Source organism: Cavia porcellus, unplaced genomic scaffold, assembly GCF_034190915.1.
Source record: "Cavia porcellus strain 051 isolate PalLab524CR breed Dunkin Hartley unplaced genomic scaffold, mCavPor4.1 scaffold_12, whole genome shotgun sequence".
In the NCBI taxonomy this organism is placed as follows: domain Eukaryota; kingdom Metazoa; phylum Chordata; class Mammalia; order Rodentia; family Caviidae; genus Cavia; species Cavia porcellus.
Window position 1 is genome coordinate 26,217,697 of NW_026947495.1, and position 24,090 is coordinate 26,241,786.

At 33.8% G+C, this 24,090-nt stretch overlaps 1 protein-coding gene across 9 annotated transcripts in view; it reads left to right on the forward strand.

Annotated features, from left to right (window-relative positions):
- R3hdm1 (R3H domain containing 1) overlaps positions 1 to 24,090 on the forward strand; it is a 174,155-nt gene that overhangs the window by 62,080 nt on the left and 87,985 nt on the right. For 8 of the 9 annotated variants that reach the window (XM_063259002.1, XM_063259003.1, XM_063259008.1 and 5 more), the window contains exons 2-3: positions 17,698 to 17,906; positions 20,159 to 20,369. In XM_063259002.1, the coding sequence (XP_063115072.1) occupies positions 20,199 to 20,369 (171 nt within the window). In that variant the 5' untranslated portion in view covers positions 17,698 to 17,906; positions 20,159 to 20,198. Of the gene's footprint in view, positions 1 to 1,453; positions 1,627 to 17,697; positions 17,907 to 20,158; positions 20,370 to 24,090 lie in introns of those variants that run through there. The other variant, XM_063259001.1, reaches the window with a different exon arrangement.

A 24,090-nucleotide genomic window follows, 5' to 3' on the forward strand; every position in this document is an offset into this window, starting at 1 on the left:
GGACTCCAATAATTTGTTTTTGAGCGTTTAGGCTAAAGTTGAATTTATTTTCTTACATTCATTATTTCTTTTCTTTCTGTTTTTTTGAGATGATCTGTAATTCAGGTTGGCCTTTAACTCACTATATAACCCATGCTGGCTTCAAACTTGCAGTGAGTGATCCCCTTTATAGGTGTGTGCCATCATCCCCTGCAAGATTTTTTTTTTATATCTCTTAAAAATACCTGCATACAAAAAGGAGAAGAGTATGATCAAGGATTGTTCACATAGAATTGTTTTGGAAATTTTAGGTAAGTTAGTGTAAAACCTCAGGCAAAATTACTATTAACTACCTTACCGCTTTTTTGTTGTTGAGGAGTCAGAAATTTTGTGAATTTGTGTCCATAACCTAAACCTATTTGTAAGGCTAAAATAGAATCTATTTTTGAAAAAGCAGTAACAAAATATTTTCAGACTGTACTGTAAATTCTAGTGACGTAGAAAAGTAGTGTTCTGACTAGTGATATAAACAGTTTTCTCCAAATAGTGTGGGTAATGTATGAGCATTGTCTAGGATACTTACAGTATTTTTACATGATTATGAAAAGTATGATCTTTGTTAAAACAGGAAACAGAATCCAAACAACACATTTGTCTGATTATTGAGTTTTACCCACTAGACAAAAAGACTTTTCTATTTTCTTCAATTTATTTTATCTTCCCTTAGTTAGGGAACATTAAAGTTTTAAAAATTTGACTTGGAATACTGCTTGTCTTGTAACATCTTGACAGGAGACCAAATTGTAGTCTGGTCTTATGTATCTTTGTCACTGTCTCCATCTGTTGGTGTGAAGAAGTAATGCTCTTGCCAGAGTAAGCAGGCTATTTTAATTTTAGCAAAAGCACATTAAGAAACAAGGAATTACAGTCCTAATGCATTTGAAGATGCAAAAATGTCATGCTATTATGTGCTTTTATTTTATTTTATCTTATCTTGAAATGGAATCTCTGTGTAGTTCAGGCTTTTTAAATCATTATGTAGCCCACGCTGCCCTCAAACCTAAGGTATCTTGCACACTCATGGGCCACCACACCCAGCTCAACAGTTTTTTTTTAATGTTCTTTTAATTAAGGCTTTTGGTAGTGATACTAAAAAGTGTCAAAGGTATGTTAACAATAGCTACATTCCTAATGTTTGTTTTTTAGGAAATTAGAGAAAAATACAATTATCTCAACTTTTTACATCAGTATGAGATCAGGCATCATTGTGTAACAGTATTTTAATAGCAAGAAGTCTCAAAAAATCCTGACAGTTTTTGCACATTCACAGTTTTTTTGGCTTTCGCATCATTGCTTCTGAATTGCTAATGAAGGGCTCAATATAGCTTCTGATGCACTTCAGATATTCTGGGTGGTGACTGGCTAGAGTGCTACTGACATCACAACATACAGCTGTTGACTTTCTATTGTCTCTGAGTCTTCTGCAAGTGCCTCAGACTCTCTAGCAGGCACTCCCAATGCCTGACAGGCAGGATGTGTGTGCACGGAGCTCTGTAGAAGAGCAATGCAGAGCATCAGTTTGCAGATACTATGGAAAGTACATCCTTATTAGCTCTGTATGATGAAGCAAATACCAATACAATGAAGGTATGTGACTCTTAATTCATTTGCTAAATGTATACAAAAGCTAATCAAAGATATAAAGAAATATTCATGTTCACTTAGTACCATAATTTTTATTAGGGATATGTTTGATAAAATCCTTATCATATCCAAAATTTTAAAATTAGTTTTCTTTTTTTGCAAAGCTATGTATTTAGGTTGATAGGATGAAGGTTAGTCATCATTTACTTTTCAGCTACAACCCTGATTTCTTCTCCCATAACTCTCAAATATCAAATAGTTAACTATACTTTGCTGCTAAGAGTGATTTACCTGTGTATTTATTGGTATTTGTGTATACCAAAACAAATTGTCCATTAGAAAAATGACTTCTTTTTCAAGCTAATCTTAAAATAGATACACCTGATGGCCTGTTCAGGTTTTTAAATTTTATTGTGGAATAAATATAATGTGATTGAGACGTTTTTTTCCTTTGGAAAAAAACTCCTTTTAAATAGTATGTTTTTTTCTGGGGAAGAGATGGCTTAACTTTTAAAGTACTTATCACAGGAAAACCTGGATCTGCCATTGCTATGATTAATATAATCAAATATTACATTGCAAGAAAGAGCAAATGCTATAAAACTGTAATTTCTAATTATGCAGTCTGAAAACTTTGACATTTCTTTGTTATTTTATAAGTCCTCAAAACAGAATTATACTATATGAATGTTCCTGAATAAGGGAGGAAAGCCTGTTAGTATATAACTGAATTATGTGTAGTATCTTTTAAGTATTTTACTTGCTTTTTACCTGCAATTAGCTGAAATTTTAACAGAATTTGGAATTGCTATGATATTTGCAAGCATCCCACCTTGCATGTTATGAAACAATTGCGTTGTTCTTAATAATTAATCCATTTCTTTTCTAGAAGAGATGAAGAAAAAAATCACTAAATAGCCTTTTAGCAAAAACCAAGTATCACTGCTTTTCTTTCGTTTCTTTGATTCCAGAGTAGTAATTGGAGTTGTGAAGATATAAATAGCTATTATGAAAATTAGAATATTTTATATGCATTGTTTCAGCCTAATGCCAGAATTCTACTGTAATTTCTTTTTAATTTTTCAGATTGTAAGATTTATATTGAAAACTTTAAAAAATTAAAATAAATAGCATATATTCTCAATTCTTGCCTACAACTGTTTCACTTAGGCTATGTCCACTTTTGCCTCCTTTTTTTGGGTACTTTTCCATTTCATTTCTTTCCTCTATATTTTGCTTTCTGCCTCTCTAGCTCTCATTTTGCTCAGGATTGCTACCCAACCACCCACCCACCTATCTCTCAGGTTGACATTCTAAATGATTTCTGTCTATATTTAGTTTCCCAAGGTTTTGTTAATACTGCTTTGTCTCTCTTCCATGGTACTACTCTTTATCTACCTTTTCTCTTTTTCTGTGTATATCTCCCCTTCTCTGACTCACTTTTTCTGTCTCTTCCTTCCCATAAGTCTTTTTCTCTCCCATTGTTACTCTGCTCATTCTGTCCTCTTTTTTTGTGTCTTCCCCCTCACCCTTTTATTCTTCTATTCTTCTGCCTACCTCTCTTCCCCAATTTACATATCTTGCTGTCTCCCTGGCTGCTGGTCTTGTCTGTTTGGTCTTAGTTCTTTGCCTCTCTGCTCTCTGCTCCCTCTGCAGTACTGTCACCATCACTTTGCTGTCCAAGCTTTACTCACACACATACATTCTCCAGATTTTCATTCATGCACAGGTTTTTGGTTTTCACAGGAACCTAAGAAGTTGACTTTATTTGTTTCAATGTTATTTTAAGGAGAAAAAAAAATTTTTTTTTAAACACAATAATCAGGGGGCAAGAGTGGTACATGCCTCGGTGTCAGTCACCCAGAGCATAAGATATCTGCATTCAATTGTCCAAGCAATACCAACACAAGTCTTTCTCTTCACTGAACTCAAAGAAGTCAGTAATATAACCATCTTAACTAGTTTTTAAATACACACACACACACACACACACACACACACTGTTTCTTTCAACTTCTGACACCAGTGATAAGAGTACAGTGTTCATATATGTATGTCTAGGAAGTTGACTGATTTCTTGTTACTGTTTTTAATTTTACAGTTATTGATTGTACTTTATGTTAAACCTTGTTCATTCTAAAATACATTTTTAAAAAACAGATTTTATCCTTTGCTCCATTTTTGTTTTATTGGGTTTTTTAAAAATTCTTAAATTCTTATAATTGGATTGACATTATTACATATTAAAATCATCTTAAAACATTTTGTCTGTCTTCCCAAGATACATGTTATGCCACTAAAGAGAAGTGGCTTTTTAAATGATTTTTGTATCAGTTTTTCAAGCTTTTAGAATGCAATTAAAAATTTTTTACTTTCCATAGTACTTGAGATAATATCCTACTTCATAATTATATTTCAGATTATGGATAAACTTCTGTTTTTTTGTACCATTTGATACTATCCAAATGTGTTATATTAGTTATGTATCTGAGTACCAAATAACCTTAAAAAGAAAAATTCATTCAGCATTTACTTGTTTACATAATAAGAAATCTCACATCTGTCATATTTTCATTCTGTTTTGTAAAACACATTGATAAAAATTTGGCGACAGCATAACATATTAATATTACTGTGATTTGCTGGACATGATAGCCCATGCTTATAATCTCAGCACTCAGGAGGCCGAGGCAGAAGGATTGCTGCAAATTCAAGGTCAGACTGGGCTACATAGTGAGTTCAGAGCCAGCAAGAACTATACAACAAAGACCTTGTGTTATAAAACAAAAATATAAAAAAATAAAATAGTACTGTGACTTTGTGATGACTAGCAGTGTTGACAGTGAATAAAATTAACCCTTTTTTACATGCATAACAAAGTTAGGTATTTAATAAGATGTTCAAGAAAAAAAGATAAGGGTGATGAAAATCCTTTCAGAGCTCAGTTAAATGGTATTTTCACATAAAATTCTCCCACCTCTAAAATGTAGCTCTTCTTTTTCTGTATTTTTGATACCTCTTCTGCTCTTTATAGTTATTTTCACTACTCTATAGTCAGATCCTTGATTGTGAGAGGCACAGAGTAGAGATGAAATAGGACTCAAAAAAAAACTGTTTCTAAATTTTTTTTGTCCTAACTACATAGCTGACCAACCCTTATTCTGATTGACCCAGGATATCTTCAGTATAATAAATATAAGTTGACTATCCTTAATCACAAAATCACAGTGCTCTAAAATATGAAACTTCCTTATCACCAGTGTAATATCACAAAGAAATCATTCCATATGTGATCTCATGGGACAGGTTGAAGCTGAGCATGGCTACATGCTTTGTAATCTCATTACTCAAGACACTGAGACACAAGGTTCACTGTGAGTTAGTAGCCATCCTGATCCCAAGGCCAGCATGAATTACAAAGAAAATAATGAGATTCCATCTTGAAAAACCGAAAAGGAAAAATAGGCTATGTGTGTAAACAGTGTGAAACATAAGTGAAAAGAAACTCTTCTGTTACTAACAATTTCAGACAAGGTACACTCAACCTGTGCAATGATTTTTATTTTTCCTAAGCTCCTCTAGATCCCAGAGTTATGCAACACTAATTCAGTAACTGCAGATAAAAATAAAGTCCAGTTACTGCCACACCTTCTCACCTGAGTTTATATATTTTATATTATGAAATATATAAAGGTAAGGAATAATATTACATAATATATTATGCAAATCTGTTGGCACTGTATGAATAAGCATTTTATGTGCACATACATTCATGTGCATTATGTATATGGATAACATATATAATACATGTCAATTTTACAGAAATACTGAGTTTCCTTGTAGCATTTTCATGCATACAGACAACATTCTCTGATCATATCCATCCCTATTACTTTTGCTTACCTTTCCTCTATTCAGATCCCCTTCCTCTTATGGTATATAATTGTTTCTTTTCTACTTCCATGTCATCTTTTTTCCCCCTCAATTCTAGGAATTAGAAAAAATATGCAATATTTTTTCTAAGTCTGGCTTAGTTTATTTAATATGATCTCCAGTTTCATGCATTTTAACAAGGATACTTAAGTAGAATATAGGGACATGTTTCTAGAGAATCAAGAAAGCCCTAAATGTACATGCAAAACTGTGGACATACATGTATAAGTAAGCATATGTGCAACTATTACATTTCTGAGAAGTAAATCTTAAGGGTTAATAAAATTTACAAGAATCTATTCCTAAGCACCTGTCTTGCAAGCAGGCAGTTGTGAGTTCAATCCCCGGTACAAATAAAAAGGAAAAAGACCAAAAAAAAAAAATCTATTCCTGTGAAAATAATCACTACTTTATGGTGTTTTAAAACCACTGAACTACTATGTTAATTTTTTTAAATTTTATTTTACAGAGAATAAAACTAAGCCAAAAAAAAAATCCCCCAAAACAAAATAGGATAATAGGAAATCAACCGTGGTTACCATAATGCCTTTTGTTGTCTTCAAAGTAGCTGCCCATAGCTTCAGACATAGTTGAATCAAACAAAACAGAAACCGAATAAAACCAATAAAAACAAAGCAATGAATGCAATACAGAACTTCAAAACAAGATAATAGTAAATCCAAAATCTCTACCATGATATATCTTGTTATCTTTGAAATAGCTGCCCATACGATCAGATACAACAAAATCAAGATAAAACAGAACAAAACCCAAGTAAACAAAACAATGAGAATGATACAGGATTTTGAAACAAATAATAGGAAATAACAATAGCCACCATCTTTAGAAGGAGATCCCTCATATATAGTACATTGCGTATTGTTATTCTCTGAATAGATGATCAGACCACCAGCTTTAGGACTGCAAAGTCAGTGAAACACTAAACACTGCAGGCACTAAATTGTATTTTACCTCACTAGCTATCAACACAGCCTGTGTTTCTCCAGATCAGCTGCTTGCTTATGGGGAGGGGGAAGGAATATTGGCACTAATCGTCTCCCTGCCTGCCTGCTAGAGAGGGCTGATGCCTGGCTCTCCCCTACTCAGCCCGCAGATGACATCCACTCAAAGGAGGTCTTAGCTTCTTGTAACTTTTTGTTGTCCTCCCCCAGTCTGTGAATGGCACTGATTGCCAAGAGAAGGCTGGTATCTGGCTGTCCCCCAGGCAGCCCACTCATGGCACCAACTCACAAGAGTTCTTAGCTTCTTATTGACTTCTTATTCTCCTCCCCCGCAGACTGTGTTAATTTTAAATTTTTCTCTCATATTTTCAAATGTTTAAAAGTAGTATGTGGCTGTCTGCTACAATAGTAGGCACTTCACATGCATCACACACAATTGCTGAAAGAGTAGTGACTGATTACCAAGCACATCAGATGTCTGAATTCCACATGGGAACAACAGAGAGAAAAAACAGAACATTTTATTATCCTGGTACTATATGTAAAGTGCTGGCTAAACTACAGCTTCTCTGAATAAGTAGAAAGTGAACAACAAAAATTAAAGAGTATATGAGTTCATTGTAAAAGGAATCAAGAGAAACTTTTAAGTGTTAATACCTTCTAAAACAATTTGATGTTGTAGACATAGCTAGGAAATGAGGAAAGCTATCAAATTTGAGAAGTGTTAGATCCTTTGAATTTATTCATTCAGGTTGCAAAGCCATAAGAAGTTGAGCCAATAAATTGGATAGAATCTTAAGTACTTTAAAAAGAAGTTAGTGTGAACTTAGAGACTGAGCTTCTGAGTAATGTTTAGCCATACTCGGTAGCACTTTCACACTGTAAGATTGTTTGCACTATTGTACACATCTTTATATAGAGTAGGAGGATAGATGATAGCAACTGAAAAATAACACCTATACTAACTACCTCAACATGTTGTTAACCTTGAAATGGTCTTTGAAAGAACAAGTAAAACCTTTATGAGCCTTTTTCCTCTAACATTAATCCCTTGGTGTTTTCTAGAGAAGCCTTTGATCCTTTGTTAGGAAGAAAATAGTTGATGATTCAAGTGAAGAGTGTACATTAGTACTTATAAAATGGATTATCTGCCAGTTATAGCCTAAATTAAAATCCTATGTTGGAAGCAGTTTGGCCATGAAAAGGAATTGGATTGTGTTAAGATCTACTGACTGAAATACTAAGTAATATGAAGTTAATAAAATATATTAAGCCACTGTAATCCCTGCACTCATAGCTGAGGCAGGAGGATCACCAGGAGTTCCAAACCAGCCTAAATTACAAAGTGAGACACTGTGAAAAAGGAAAAAAAAAAAGGAGCCATCAAAGACCCTATGACTGGATTAGAAAAAGGTGGCTGGAGCCCAGCAAAGACTCTTTAATGATAAAACTTTGTACCCTTAAGACTATATAAATTCATTTCATTATATTGTCAATACAGAGAAAACAGTATCAAGAGAAATAGATTTTGAAACATATACCATATCAGAGTCTAAAGGCTGAACTACCTTGATAGGTGAGGTTTTCTTACAGGACGGCCTATCAACTGAAGTCTGAAAGGTGTATGCTCACTTATTGATGACAGTAAGTGAATAAATACAGTAAAGAAACCAAGATTATACTTAAGATGATAGTCACCTTTATTTATGAGTTGTGAACTACAAACCACGTTATGCTGTGTACCTGGCACAGAATGTATTAGTAAAGAACATAATGAATGAGGCTGAGGTATGCAAAATGTTGATTACTGTATTGACTTCCGACATCAACAAACCTGAGGTAGTTCCAGACAACTCCCACACAAGAGTACTCACTTCCAACACCATTCACCCTCACTACTAACCAACTGGCCAAAAATGTAGTGATACCTACTCTCCCCTCATGTTTAATAATTTGCTAAAATGACTCACGCAAATCAGGAAAGTGCTAAATTCAGGGTTGCAATTTTATTATAGCAAAATGATACAAATCAGGACCAGTCAAAAGAAGAGTCACAAAGAGCAAGGTCATGGAAGGTGGTCAATACTGTCTTCCCTCCATGGAGCAGAACTCATTCTTTCCCTTTGGCAATATACAAAGCATGTCCTGTCAAGGAAGCTCACCCAAGACCCACTATTCAGAGTTTTTATTAGGATTTTCTTCTATAAGTGTGATTGAATTGTTGGCCTCATAGTTGAATTCCCTCTTCAGTCACATTTTTCTCCCTAGAGGTCAGGCTGGTTATCGCATGAGTAAAAATCCTAACACTAATCATATGATTATTATTTCTGCCTAAACTCATCCTGAATCATCTTTTTGAACTATATGGAGGCCCACCATTAGTCACCTCATTAAATAAACTCAGGACACTTCCATGACTCCAGAAATTCTGAGGATTTAGAAGCTACCTTCCAAAAAAACAACAATAAATTTTTCACTATACAACATCTTATTCACTCCTGATAATATATTTTGATAGTTTTAATTAGAGAAGTAATACACTTTTCTCATTATCTTTAGATAACTCTGAGGTTAAGAATAGTAAACATATGTTTCTCCTAATTACCTATAGCTGGCTCCATAGTTAAAAAGCTTTTCTTAAGTAGATAATGCAGTATTTAAAGAATGAATTACAATCTAATCCAACAATATGGAAACAAAAAATCTGTATTGTTTCTTGTTACATGACCATTAGCTTGACCAGCATGCTCCTTAACTATAGCTAGCTCAGTTTCCAGAAATATAAATCTTTTGAATGTTCTTTGTTACTTATCTCCCTTGGTCAGATGGTGAGACAAGTCCCTTGCCCCTTCTCTACTCCACCCTCCTGCCAAGTAGCCCTTTAAGAGATTTCATGATATGCCAAGAGTTCTTACTATATTTTGATTTAGCTACTTAAGGTAATTAGTATGGCCTTTAGGTACAGTATTACAATAATGGACCTGATTTATAGCATTGTCTTTTTCCCTCACTTGTCAGTCTGATCCTTTTCAGTCTTGCCAAGATTTCCTAAGATTTTTGTGGGTCTCTCCCATGAGCTCATGAATTTTGGTGATTCCCTGGCTCATTACCCACTACCAATTTTGCTGGTGTTCACCTTGAATCTTTTCCTGCCCTGCCAAAGAGTTCCTTTATAGCTCCCAGCGTCAGTTTTCGGAGTACTGTGTTCTCTAGCATCTTCTGTACACTGACATTATCCTGTCCTCAAAGTAGAGCAAGCCCTTTCTCCACTTCTGATTTCTATGCTAAGCATGGCCTTCTTGGTCCCATTAGCCGTTTGCCCCTTCTCTTTTGGTTCTTTATTAAAAACGCTTTCATTAAAAAAAAAAAAAAAAAAAAACTTTCATATCTTTCTGCTTTGAACTAAACTAGGGATCCTTGCTATACATTAAGATAGATGTAGAGAGGTTTTATGTTTTGGTTTGTTTTGTGCTGTGCTGTGCTGTTTTTAGTTCTCTAGTAGTCCTAATCTCTAATTTTTTAAATTTTGACTTGGCATTTTTAGTTAGGTTTCTTCTCCCATCTCTACCCGCAACCCCAGGACTTGGGGTACAGAGAGCTACATCCTGAGCCCTTTCTTTCTTTTTTTTATTTTGAAACAGTCTCAGTAAGTAACTAGACTGTCTTTACTCTTGGGTTCCTCTTGCCCCAGCCTCCCAGAGTGTGATGATTACAGAACTAAACCATCATGCCTAGCTAATAAAGCCAGATCTGAAAATGATTGAGAAAGATGTTAAGTCTGTTACATAACCAAGTAGGTGACTTCCATACAGTAATTTAAGGCAGAGAACTAGAGAAACCTCTAGTTTTGTAGTCTGTAGACTTTGTGGATGTTAGTCTTAGCCTAAATAAAGCTCTCCTTAGTGACTCAGATATTTTCCACCTTTGAACCTCCTAACTTTCTGGCTAATACAGTTTAAAAGGTGTAAATTCTTTCATTTACCTACTACATTTTTTTAATTCTTGAGGACAGCGAATACTTGGAAGATTTATCTTTCCATCTATGTTTCTGGTTCCGTTTCCTAATTTTTTCTCACAAAGTCAGATTTTCCTTCTGATTCTCTTTTTTTTCTCCTAACCCTCCTGTCCCTCCTCTCTCAATTGGCTTCTTTGACCTACACACTTTCCAACCTGAGGAACTTCCTGTAAGCATCTCCTATTAATCTTGTTGCCAAATGGAGTAGACTTTTCTCAATCCTGTACCTCTCCAATTAACTCTTAGGAATTCATCATTACATTATATTTCATACCAAGCCTACTTTTCTTATTCCGCTTTTATCTACATTGGTTATCCCTGTAAGGTCACTCTCCAGATTAGTATAGCCAGTTTGCCTTTAGATTTTTCCATCTGGTTGTCCTTAAACTTACAATGTATAGAAAACTAAAATCTATTGTATACTAAAGTCCCTAACCCAATACATTTCTTGTAGCAAACATCTACACCTTCATACACCTTCAATGTGTCTTTTCACAATTCTTCCAACTATGACATCCCTAATCTTTTGGTGACCACTTCTATAACAAGTTTGCTTGTGCTAGATACTTTGTTATATTAAGCTATCCATTTCTAGGGGCAATATAAATAATAGCTGATAGCAAAGGAATAGCTAGCATGCTAATTGAGTTCAGATCCCAATTCTGCCCCCTTACAAGTGTAACCTTGAGTAAGCTGCTTGATCACTCTATTTCTTTATTTGCAAAATAGAGTAGTAAGAAAAACCTAGAGTTTTGCAGATTAAATAAGTTAATATACTTAACGTATTGAGAATAGTACTTGATTAGTAATAAATAGCTATTTAAAGAATTTTTGGTTTTAAATCACGTACATCAATCAGTAATTACCTTGTGTATTTTGTCTCTGTGTTAAAATGTTAGAACCTTGGGTTCTGAAATTCAGTCTTGTTCATTTCCGTGTCCCTGCTACCTAGCATAGTTTGCATGTAGTATCTGATCAGGAGATTTGAATGAATAAGATCTCCTTTCTTCTTATAAGCTTCCACTTTTTAGTCATTTGATTAGCACAAATATCAGTATTTTGCTTGTAGAACAAGGTCTATTTATATAATAGCTAAAATTATTCTCCATGACTCTTGTAATATGTGCCTTACATTCAAGCTTTCTGTTCCACATGGAGTCCAAACTGTATCTTTTAAATTAAGTTATATCCATATTTTGTTGCAGGTTTTTTTTATTTTTTAATTAAAAATATAAAAACCAAAAAAGGAACATTATAGCACTTAATACTTAACATCCAGAATTAAGAAATGGCAACCATTTGTTAAATTTACTGTAGATCATTTTGAAATATAAATTAAGAGACAATATTTAAGTCCCTTTTCGATCTAATCTGAATCCTTTCCTCTTCTGAGGTAATCACTAACATGAAGTACCCTTTGCATTCCTGCTTTCATGGTTCTTACATTTTTGCACAAATTATATATGGTACAGATCATTCTGCTTATTTACTGAATGTTGTGACATTCTTCTCGTATTTATGTTGACCTTTAATTCATTCATTTTAAATGTTTTATAGGGTTGTACTGCATGAATAGGCCACAGTTTTCATATTTTTCTGTTTTTTTTGTTTTTTGTTTTTTTTTTTTTGTCTTTTTCCTTTTTATCGGTACTGGGGATCGAACTCACAACTGCCTGCTTGCAAGACAGGCACTTATGCCACTGAGCTAAATCCCCAGCCCCAGTTTTTATATTTTTCAAAAATCAGTTTTCCCACACAAGTATTGTGATATACTCTGAGAGGCTGAGGTAAGAGAACTGCAAATTTGAGCCCTGCCTGGGCAATTTAGCAACTTAGCAAGACCCTATCTCAACACAAAAAATATAAGAGGTAGAGATGAAGCCCTGGGTTCAATCACCAGTACTGCAAAATGAAATACAATACAGGAGATACCACAGAAGCTGTAGTAATTTCTGTGGTTATATTTGGATGACAGTAACTATAAAACACAAAGACAGTCATAGTCTTGTTATAGTGACTTGACAAGTATCTCTGAATGGTACTTTATTTCTTAATACAATGTAACTGGTATTTTTTTGTTTTTTAATTTCTTTTTGGAGATCATTAACCAACTGGTTGTGCGAATTTATAACTTTATGAGATAGGGGAACGATACCCCCAACTTGCTATGTCTGATACAAGGTCGTGTTCTCTAAAATTGAATAATTAATTTTAGAAACAGTGGAGGTTAAAAGCAGAATATATTTATTGAAAGAAAGAAAGCTTCTGCCCAAGAAAGAGACTGAAGGGGTCCCAAGTGAGTTGCCAAATACTGTCTTTTTTAGGGACTTTTATACAGCAAAATACAATGTGAGGCAGGGCCAAAGTGGGGAAAATATGGGAACTCCAAGGTGGGCATGAGATGGGACAAACTATGGTCAACCTATAAGATTAATTGCACAGGTAAAATTGACTAAATCGGGGAGAAATGGAGAAGCGAATCACATTGCAAGCAGGCATTAACGCAGAACAATGACTCTTCTTGTAGGGAGTTGGGATGGTGACTCCTGGCTTCCTTAGGGTGATAGAGACCTAGTTAGAATATCAATTCCTGATACTTATCCTTAGGAAGTATGCGGGTACATTTGATTTATCTTTTATCTTGAGGTCTGACCTGTATGGGGAAAAAATTCTAGTTGCAAGGTATCTGGCCTTTGGCACTGTTCCTTTGAGGGCCCAGCCCTGTCTGAGTACTTGTATTTGTGTTTAACTCAGCTGCCTGTAACACTTAGAAAGATGCTGATATGTGTTATTTTAGGCATTTGATTTCCTTTTTAAATGTGTTAGCCTTACTATATTTGTATCTCTAAAGGAAGAATCATTTTATTCATATATTGAAGTGGCATTGGAGAACCTACATTGTCATAAGGAAACAGCTTTGCAGTGTTAATCAGAAAATTTCATTAACTTTTTTCCTCTTAGTATTCTTGTAAATAATACTTTACTCCATAAGACCCAGATTTGTTTCACAAATGAATTGTTTATTTTATACAGATAAAGTAATTTAAACGGTTTTAAAATATTTTTGTTAACCTCATATAAAATCATTTTCATTTTTCATTATTTTTGGTACTGGGAATCAAACTCAGGACTTTGCCTTCGTGAGGCAGGTTTTTGTGCCAGTGAGCTATATCCACGGCCCCCTTAGTTTCATTTTTTAAAGTTAGTTTTGGTTATCTGACCTTTCATTCTTTATTCAGTAGAATCAAAATTTAGGTCCTGGGCATTATAAACTGATATTTTGAGTCAGTATAATATTGCATTTTATTAGTAAAAGTTATGTTTTCACTAGAGGAATTTTTACTGACATACTCACCTATGGGAAATACATATTAGAGTATACCTTTCCAAATATGGTGATTCCTTCTTCCACCAACCTTTGTTACATTCAACTCTTAATCCTTATTCCTATTTGGGTTGGCATATGTAGTACTCATGATCACAAAAGACGGAAATGCAGGGAGAAACCAGATGGTTATATATTACTTGGCAGTTCCAACAGTTCCATAGTAATGGTTCTACCAATTATTGAGTTAATAGTGCTGTCTTCTGTAGTATGTAGATCTGGTTCCTTTGAAAAAAAGATGTTTAGGGCTAGGGATTTAGCTCAGCAGTATAAGCGCCTACCTATCAAGCACGAGGTCATGAGTTTGATCCCTGGTGCCAAAAAAAAAAAAAAAAAAAAGATGTTTAATTTCTGCTTAAATCGAGTGTTAAGGAGTTACCACATGACATAGTTACTCTCAAACTAAAGGCTCTATAAATATGAATTGCTTCTCTTATTACATGTGAATGATGATACAGCAGTATAGGAAAGAGTATATAATATAGAGGATCAGCTGGCTCTGGTTCAAATTCTAGCTCCCATATTTAACTAGCTGTGTGACCTTAGACAAAATAATGTCCCTGTGCCATTAGTTTCTGTATCTATTGTAAAGCAGAATGGTAATAGGTTATACTTTTTAGAATTAATTATGAGCTTTAAATGAATTTTAAAAGATTTTAGAACAGGGATTATGAAAAACTGTATAAGTGTATTAATTTTTGGTGGTAGTTATTTCTATTTCTGTTGTAACTTGCCTGTCCCTATTGTTTCCTCATTCTTTTATTCTTGTTGGTTTATTAAGAGCTGCTTTACTTTTCATCCTTTCATGTTAGAAATTTTCAACTACATCATTTTCATGTTCGTGTTTTATTGGATCTTACAGAAATGTTAAAACTTTGTTACAAGCTTAATGACAGTTTACCTTGATGGCTTCTAAATTTTTGTAATGTACTCAGATATAATTCTTTTACCTAATGATTATAAAAAGATTTACTGTATATCCTACTGTATTCATAGTTTTACCTTTTTTAGGTAGCAGTCTTTATTTTTACTTACAATTCACTTTTGTTTACAGTTCCAAGTGAACATCACAGATTTGGTGTATATGTGACTAGAGGGTTTATAATATATGCCTGTATGTGTCTTTTCCTTGTTGGCTACCTCTTAACACAGAAATTATATGTAATGAAGTCTGATTCATCTCTAATGAATATATAGTTAGCAATAAGAAGAATGTGTTTCCAAAGTTGAAAATAATTTTGAGTATATATACCTTTTCTCTTATAGATTGAAACAAATTTTGAATATCAATAACAGTAAGGACTAGCTATATGTACTTAATAAATGCAGCGTTCTTTCTAAGTTGTCTTTCTGTTGTAGAAACTTCCAAAAAATTTGTTTCATATTCATTTTAACTTATTATATTAATACATTCTTATTATATTAAAATAGTATATTTAAGTGACTTCTAAGTGTTGTGGCAAAAACACCGATGTGCCTTGTCTATTTTGTGGCTTCTTAAACTTGACCTCCATATGGCCACACAGTCTAGTAATCTCAAAAATGTAGGTTTTGTGCTCAAATAAGACCTTTTTTAAGAGGAGCATATCTTTTAAGATATAGAGAGGGGAAACATTTTTATTTAAAATTGGTACACTGATATTTTGGAGAGGAATGTAAGGTTTGTATAAATTTTTAATGTTCATTTAGAATCTTCAAACTGTGAGCCCCTTGAGGCATGTACCACCTGCCATCCATCCATCCATTCAAGAGTGTATCTTGTATGTGGGCTTATGTAGCTATCTCCTCAAAAAGGCTTGAGGTATTCAAAGCCCCTCAGTACAACGGTGTACCTCCTGTCAGCCTATTTTTGCAATAGGTACAAAGCCAAGACACAGTAAATTTAAGCTCTGCCAAATTTATGCCTATATTATGATCGTGGAAGAAAGCTAACATTTTGGGGGTGCTGCCATGTGGCAGAGGCTGTGGTGGGTACCTTGCATTTAAATTAGTCAATCCTCACAACAAACCTATGAGCCAAATGTTCTTCCTAATTGGCAAGTCCAAACATTGCAGCTTACAGATGAATTTATCAAAAATGTAATTGGAAGAGATAGGATTTAAAGTCAAATCTAATACTTTCTTTATTATGCCTTTACCTTCTTCACAGACATTATGTGTGGTAATTTTAATTCTGAATCATAGTATAGTTTACTGTTAAGTGGTGTGTCATGTTAACACCTGTTAGTCACAGATACTGATGGTTTGACCTTGAAAAAGTCATTTGACTTCTGGATACTGATAACTTGAATGCCAAAATTAGAATATTGGACTAGAGGATCTCTGAGATTTTTTAAATCATAAAACCTTGTCATAAAACCTTGGGATGAGATCCAAAGAGGATCTTCTAAAATATTCACCACTTTTAAGTTCTGCCCCTTTCTCATTTCCCCTGCAGTTATTATTTACTTATTGAGTACATTATTTCTTCTTTACCACCATTACCACCAGTACATTGTTCTTAAATGAACTAGAACCTTTCTTTTAAAGAATTTCTAATTTTGATCAAGCATGATGGCACATAGCTGTAATCCTAGCACTTAGGAGACTGAGGCTGGAGGATCAGTGGGAGTTAGAAACTAGTTTGGGCTACATAATGAATTCAAGGCCCACCTGAACTATACAGGGAGTTCCTGTCTCAAAAACAAAACAAAAGAGAAAGAAACTTCAGATGTAACTAAGTCATAATCACTTTAAGATTATGAATTTAGTAAGTACTACCATCTCGTGTCTGCCATGTGATGAGGGAAGAGGTTAAAACAAAATACATGTTACAGGCTTTTTTCTGTTTTGGTTTGACTTTGGTGGAATTTTAAGAAAATAGCTATTTGTTCCACTGGCTAAAGGAGCTTGGTCAGATTGTCATTTTTTTTTTTTTAATGTAGACATTTGTTAATATTTTCTTCTGTGATTTTATACTTTGATTAAGGAAATCAGGATGTGAAACTAATGTGAAGGTGTATCACAATTCATATTTCAAAATAGATTTTGAAGGTTGGAATAAGATGTACCTCATGGTCTTTTAAGGTTGTTTGCTTGATGTGAGCTTTTTACTTACACCAAGTAAATATAAATTGAAACTGACTTTAAAAATATGACATAAAGAGAATTTTGGCTTTGGTTTTTCAGAAGTCATTAAAAATAATCATCCCAAGGCTAGCATATCACACATGTTAAAGACCATTCATTCATTCCCTTACACCAAAAACAAATAAAAGAGAGTCATTTTAACCATTATAAGCATTTTTCTTTAAACAGACTTAAGTGTGTTTCTTTGAAAACGCTAAATGGCTTATTATAGGCTTTTGTTCTTCTGTATTTTTAAAACACTACGGTGTGATTGTTCACAATTCAAATTTAAGTTCATAGAGTTACAGCTCTGGAAAAAAACTAGAAAAATTATGTTTCTGGTGTGACATCAGGCAGATCTTTTTTGTTTTGTTGTGTTTTATTCCTTGTCTATAGACTAGAACTGCTATATCCCTTAAATCCTGACTACATTGCAGATTCTCAATTTTTTATTCTCTTTTCTTTCTTCTACCTTCACTGATCCATTGTCAGTGACTTCCTCAGTTAATATAATTAACATAATTTCAGAATTATTTGGAAATAAGGGTTCTGACTTTTATTTAGGAAAAGAAAATAATAAAACTATGCACAGTATTTTTTATTGCTAAATTATGTGAATTATTCTATTCCCCTTGCGTATTTTGTTAAAATGTCTTATGTTTTAATTTTAGGCCACTGAAAAATATGATATATTTGGTCAAAGACAGTTCATTTCAGTCCAGCAATCTACAGTGGTGACAAGGACATGGGACTCCTCCTGCCAGATTACAGATGGTTCAATACAATTGACATCCTGGCTGACAACTGTGGAAAGGAACCTTGGATTATTTTATTTTATTTTTGTGGAACACCACAATCCCAAATCAACAAGACACATCAGGTAATACTGTCTGATCCTCTCAGAGAAACATGTCCCTTTTTCTTCTAAAACCTTACATATAAAAGCGCTAGAGTATTTTCAGTAGCCTCCATCCCCCTCTCTGTACTTTGCAGCTTGTTTTCAAAATAACTTTTGATGTTGGATAGAATTAAGGATGACATTTTTGTTTTGCTTTGTTTCATTTTGTTTTGTTTTTCTGTTTTGAGATGGAAACTGACTTATGTTGTTTAGATTGATCTCAAATGATTTTCCTGCCTCATTCGACGAGTATTAGGCCAATAGATCACATCCAGCCTAAGAGGCATGGTGTTTGTTTGTTTGTCTATCTGTTTTTGAGACAGGGTCTTGCTGTGCAATTTAGGCTGGCCTTGAGCTTACTTTGTATCCAAGGCTAGCTTCGAACTCAATGAAGTCATCCTGCCTCAGCCTGATGAGTGCTTGGATTGTAGATATGTACCACCACACCCAGCACAGGCATGTAATTTTTACTCAGTGTAATTTTTAACCTGTGGTTTTGTCCTGCTATCTCACTGAGTTGCTTAGGCTCCAGACTGGCGTCTAATTTGAATCTTCCTACCTAAGCCTCCCAAGTAGCTAGAATTACAGGAATATGCCTCTGTTCCTGGCTGGCTATAATTTTAGGACTTGTTTTTCTTTGGCTTTTAAAAAAACTTTTTCATAACTATTTATGGATTCTTAAAATACATTTAAATACTGTAAATTTGCCTTAAATTTAAAAATTCTTAAATTTGAATGTGTAGAAAGAAGACATAAGTTGTATGAGTTTTTTTCCATAAAGATTGTACATTGATGCACAGATACCCATGTTTATAGCAGCACAGCTCATAATAGCTAAATCTTGGAAATGGTCTATATGTCTATCCATTAGCAGATGAATGGATAAAGAAAATATGGTATTTATACACAATGAAGTACAACTCTACCATAGAGGAGGATAAACTGGAGTCATTTGGAGGAAAATAGTTGCACCTTGAGACCAGAGTGTTGTGAAATAAATTTAGCTTAAATATCACATACTTTCTCTTATCTGAGAAACTCATTATATAAGTAATTTAAAGAGCAAAATAAAAGATAAATAATTATAAGGAAAAATGAAGACAGATGTTTTTTAAATGGGATGAGGATCTGTATGGAAACTAGGGGCAAAGAAAGGGAGAGTAAAAAGAATTAAGATGTGTTGCATACATGTACCAACTTCTCATGATGAACGTAAAAATGTATTAAAATTCTTTCTCAAAGGTTTAATTATGAAAAATTTCAAAAATATGGAAAAGTTAAAAGACTTAATGAATACTCTGTGTAATCACTCAATTCTATTAACATTTTGTCATATCTAACTTAACCTGTTTGTGTTTGTCCCTCCATCTATCCTTTGATTTTAATTTTTTGGTGAGTTTTATTTTAGTTTATTGTACTCTTCTGTACATACCAGGGATTGAACTCAAAACCTCATGCTTGCCTGGCAGGCACTGTGCCATAAGCTATATCTCCAACCCAATGAATTTTAGAATAAACTGTATACATCACGTTTTGCTGGCTTTGGTATTCATGTGTCCTAAAATAACTATTATCATTAGACTTAATTTCTAATATTCCTATTTGATATTTGCTGTGAAGTATTGTTGTGTTTCGTTTTCTTATTTTGTATTGCCATCTGAATTTTATCACTTACGGATTCTGTTTTCTGGAATATCTGATTCATTTTTTACATTGAATCATGTAAGTCAGGAGAATTCTCAGTGCTTTATTCACATTGTTGAACACAGTTGTCAACCCAGACTAACAAGTATGTTTTGTGTAGAATTGATGCTTTTTAATATTTAAATTAGTTCATTTCACAATTCAGGTAATGTGAAAAATTGTTTTTTGGAGAAGAGTCTCACTATGTAATCCACACTGGCTTCAAATTCAGTATGTTCCTCCCACCTTGGTCTCCCAAGTGCTAGGATTACAGATGTGCACTACCACACCTGTCTTAATCTGGCTCATTTCTTAAAACCATTCACAAGTCATATGTCCATCAAAATCTTTATGTCTTTACTAAAGCTCTTATCTTACTGTATTGTGATTTTTTAAAGTATTTCTACACAAAGGTATAGTCCATGACTTGTTTCTCTAAGAACATCCAGCAGTAGTCCTGTAATGTATAAGGCACAGAGTTAATATTGTACAATAACTGTATGTACAGTATGTTTCAAAGTGAGCTAAAATTTTCTTTATTTCTTGCTAAGGCTTCAACTTCCTTGTAGAATTCTGAAGTAAACTTTGCTAATGAGGATGTCTGATACTATTGCTATAAAAGATGAAACTGAAACAATGAAGGATTTGGAGGCAGAAATGAAAGATACAACCACAGTTGAAAATCTTAACAAATCAGAAAACTATGGGAAGATTTTGGCAGAGAAGAATGAACGGTATATCGACAACAATATTGATTTGCAGGTAAACAGGATTTTCTTTGAAGCAACAAGTATCCAATATTTAACATAGTGTAATGTTGCCTTTTAATATAAGTCATTTTTCTAAATTCTGGAAAGTTAACCAAATGTTTGGGACATATTTATCAGCTAGTCTTTAGTCATCTGTATTAGCTTGCCAAGTGTTAGCAAGTGGTTTGCTTGTATCATATAATGTAGTTCCTTATTTTATTTTTGATATGCAAACTGTGTGTTTTTATTGGCTTTTCTCTTTCTTTCATCCCACCCTATCCCTAACTACCAATATTATGAAAGTTCAGAATTTAACCTAAGAGCTTTTAGAGGAAAAACAGATTGAACCTGCCAAAGATCTATGGATAAAAATAGCCTGGCACAGAGTGGGCAGGGGTCGGTTCTCAGTAAGTCAGCCATGATTAAGTAGAGAGGTTGTTGGGGTCATGTCATTTGATGTGATGGAGTGTATATATGATGACTTGAAATTAACCATTGAGGAGGATTTTAATTTCAAACACAGATGAAAATTGAATTGACCAGTACATTCAAGTTAAGTGAAAAGGGTTCCAAGTAGTATTTCAAGTATTCATCTTGTTTTTTGTAAGATTAGTTTATCTCAAAATGAAAGCTTAACAGTTCTAAAATACTTTTTTAAAAGTTATTTGTGGGTCAAGAAATGGAGCACAGCATGGATGGATGAATTTTCTATTCTACAAGATAGTCAAAGATATCCCTTGTTTAACTGTCTGGCCCATAGTCAAGGCTGGAGGATCCTGAAGTGCTGCCCTCACATGTCTGGCTCCTTGTTTGAAATGGGTGGATTCAGCTGGTTCTAGGAGTACCCATCCTTCACTTAATCCTTCATAAACTTTGTTTATGCTGTTATGTGCTGGATACCATGTAGACAGTGATATGGGTGCCCGTAGCTATAAAAAAGCAATTAAACCCCACTGATTAAGTAGTCAAATGGTAATTATCTAAGAAATTAGATAAAATAACACATTTTTCCAGTCACTTCGGTAATAGCCCTTTTTAAAACACCAAAAAATTAGCATGGTTATAATCAGTACTCAGTAATGTTAGCATGCCAGATACCCTGATTGCATCAGAGAAATCTGTAAAATTCTATTTCACTGTTGATTTAAAGAACAAAATGTTTAATTTTAGTCTCTTCTCTACATCTGATGTACATTTACGTAGGTCATGCTTATCAACAAATTGTTAACTTACATTATTCCATTTCCTGCCCTCTGTTCTGTAGCCCATAGCAGTAAGTTCAGGAATACACTAATGACCACTATGTTACTTAAGACTCCATTGTTTGTACTATGGGAAAATTTCATATGTTACCAAAACTTTTTTTTTCAGTGTTCAGGGTTGAGTCCAGGGCCCCATGCATATGAGGCAAGTGTTATACCACTAAGCTGCACCCCCAACCTAATATTTATTGAGAACCTATTCTGTCCAAGGCAACATCATAGCAAACAAAAACAGGAATAGTTTTTTAGCCTTGTGATCCATACAGCTTCTAAAAATTGGGAAGAAGAAAAATACTGTATATAACAACTTACTTCTTATTAATCTGCAGAATGATATAGTCAGTTCTTTTGTTTTTATACTGCGAGAATATTGATTTGCACTTTTGAGGTCTGAGATGCCTTTATCAAGCATATATGCCAAAGAGCTGATTATAGTCATAGTAACTTATACAGAAAACATTTATTTAGTATAAATTGAGAGTCAATAAAACTAGAAAGCAATTTCTGCTATGTTTTCACTTAAAATAATACAAAAATCAACAGGTTATATATTAGCAAAAGAATAATGTTTTATTTAAAAGTCTGGTTATTATAGTGTTATTTTTGAATCTTTTTTTTTTTTTTTTTTTTTTGTCTTTTTCGTTTTTATTGGTACCAGGAATCGAACTCACGACTGTCTGCTTGCAAGGCAGGTGCTTAATGCCGCTGAGTAAATCCCAGCCCCTATTTTTGAATCTTAATGTAAAAATATATTACTCAGCATTTCATCTTATCTTTGGTACTGCTAAGTACTGACTAAAGGTTGTATATGTATATAATCCCAAACATATATTGGAACAATTCAAGCAAATCTCCCCCCAAATGTGGGTTACCATTAGAATGAGCAACCCACATTGTGCCCTGGCTGTAAAGGAAATACAGTTAGCTAGCTTTCCTTAACAACTAGGCCTTGGCTGAGTGCATCAGTAGCTTCTAATGTATATGAATCAGTTAAAGTTGACATTTATTGTTTCTCTAGCAAGCCCTTTGATAATCAAGATGACAGTCTTACATCTTATATCCACCAATTTAATTTTAATACATTTCTTTAAAAGGGAATGGAGAACAAGATAAAGATAAGAGATAAGAAAGCAATACCAGTGCCAGTTTGTAAGGCTGTCAGAAAAGTCAGGGCACAAGAACATAATTCTTCAATAATGAGTGAGGTGGAGTGGGCAATAAATTCCTTAACTGATAAAAGAAACATGCTTCTTTTAGCATGTTTCTTTTTAAAGATTAAATAAAACCTTTTTATATTAAATCATTCAGATCATCTTCATTTCCTTGTTTGTTAGACAAAGATTTAAATGACGTATCATAGATTTAAAGTAATACCTAGTACGTGGAGCCTAATACTACTAGTTAATACTATTAGTAATATTATCATCATAATGTCAGTACTATTAGTAATATTATCATCATAATAATCACAATTATTATTAGTTATGAATGACCAGTAGTACAACTAAGTGGCTTCTCAGACTTGTCCCTCTTTTGGCAAGCACTCTTATCACTGAGCTATATCCCCATAGCCTACCTGTCCCTTTTTTGTCATGGAAAGTAGAATTTTATTCAGTAATAAAGCATTTTTTGACCTAAACTTTGTAAAATTTCAATGTGATAGCTTTAGCTTCTTTTAGTCCTATTTGTATCTTGTACTTTTGTCTTGCCTCAATATTTAATGAGTTAGTTTTTCTAAGATGTAGAGTTCAGTTCCCATAGTACACTTCAATTTTTAAAACTATTTCTAGGATCTGATACTCTTTCTATTAAACTTGGTTGCATGCACATATGATACCACTTAGAAGCATTTTTGCTTTTCATAGTGCTTTACTGACACGTATAAGGATTTTTATACATTGTGAAGACATAGAAATGCTATTACATATTGTTTTTGTTTTTGTTTTTTTGCTTTGTTGATTCTCATATATATCACCAATAAGATAGGAAACTGGAGGATCTGTGAGTTTTTCTGAGGGCCTAAGACCTAGGTCATTGGATTTTAAGCCTCTGTCAATGGCCCAAAGGGTTAAGTGATAAAAACAAATTAAGACAAAACATATTAATGTCTGAGTTGTTTTTTAAAATCAAAACCTCAAAGTTCATATTGAATTGTAGCGTTGGCAATTGGCAGTAAATAAGTGGGTTTTGCATTACAGTTTGTGCACTTGTCTCTAAAAGATTTGCCATCACTGAGCTAGTGATTGTGCTTAGTTTGCCACCTTAAAAAGAAAAAAAAAAACAGGTAACTAAGTTTATTTTAAAAAGCAAAACTGAGCTACACATGGTGGTACACAGCTATAATTTCAGGAAGACTGAGGCAGGAGAATTGCTGTGAATTCAAAGTCAGCCTGGGCTACAAAGTGAGTTCAGCCTAAACAGCATTGTGAAACCATTTCTCAAAATGACCAAAAAAAACCCAAAAGTGACTTT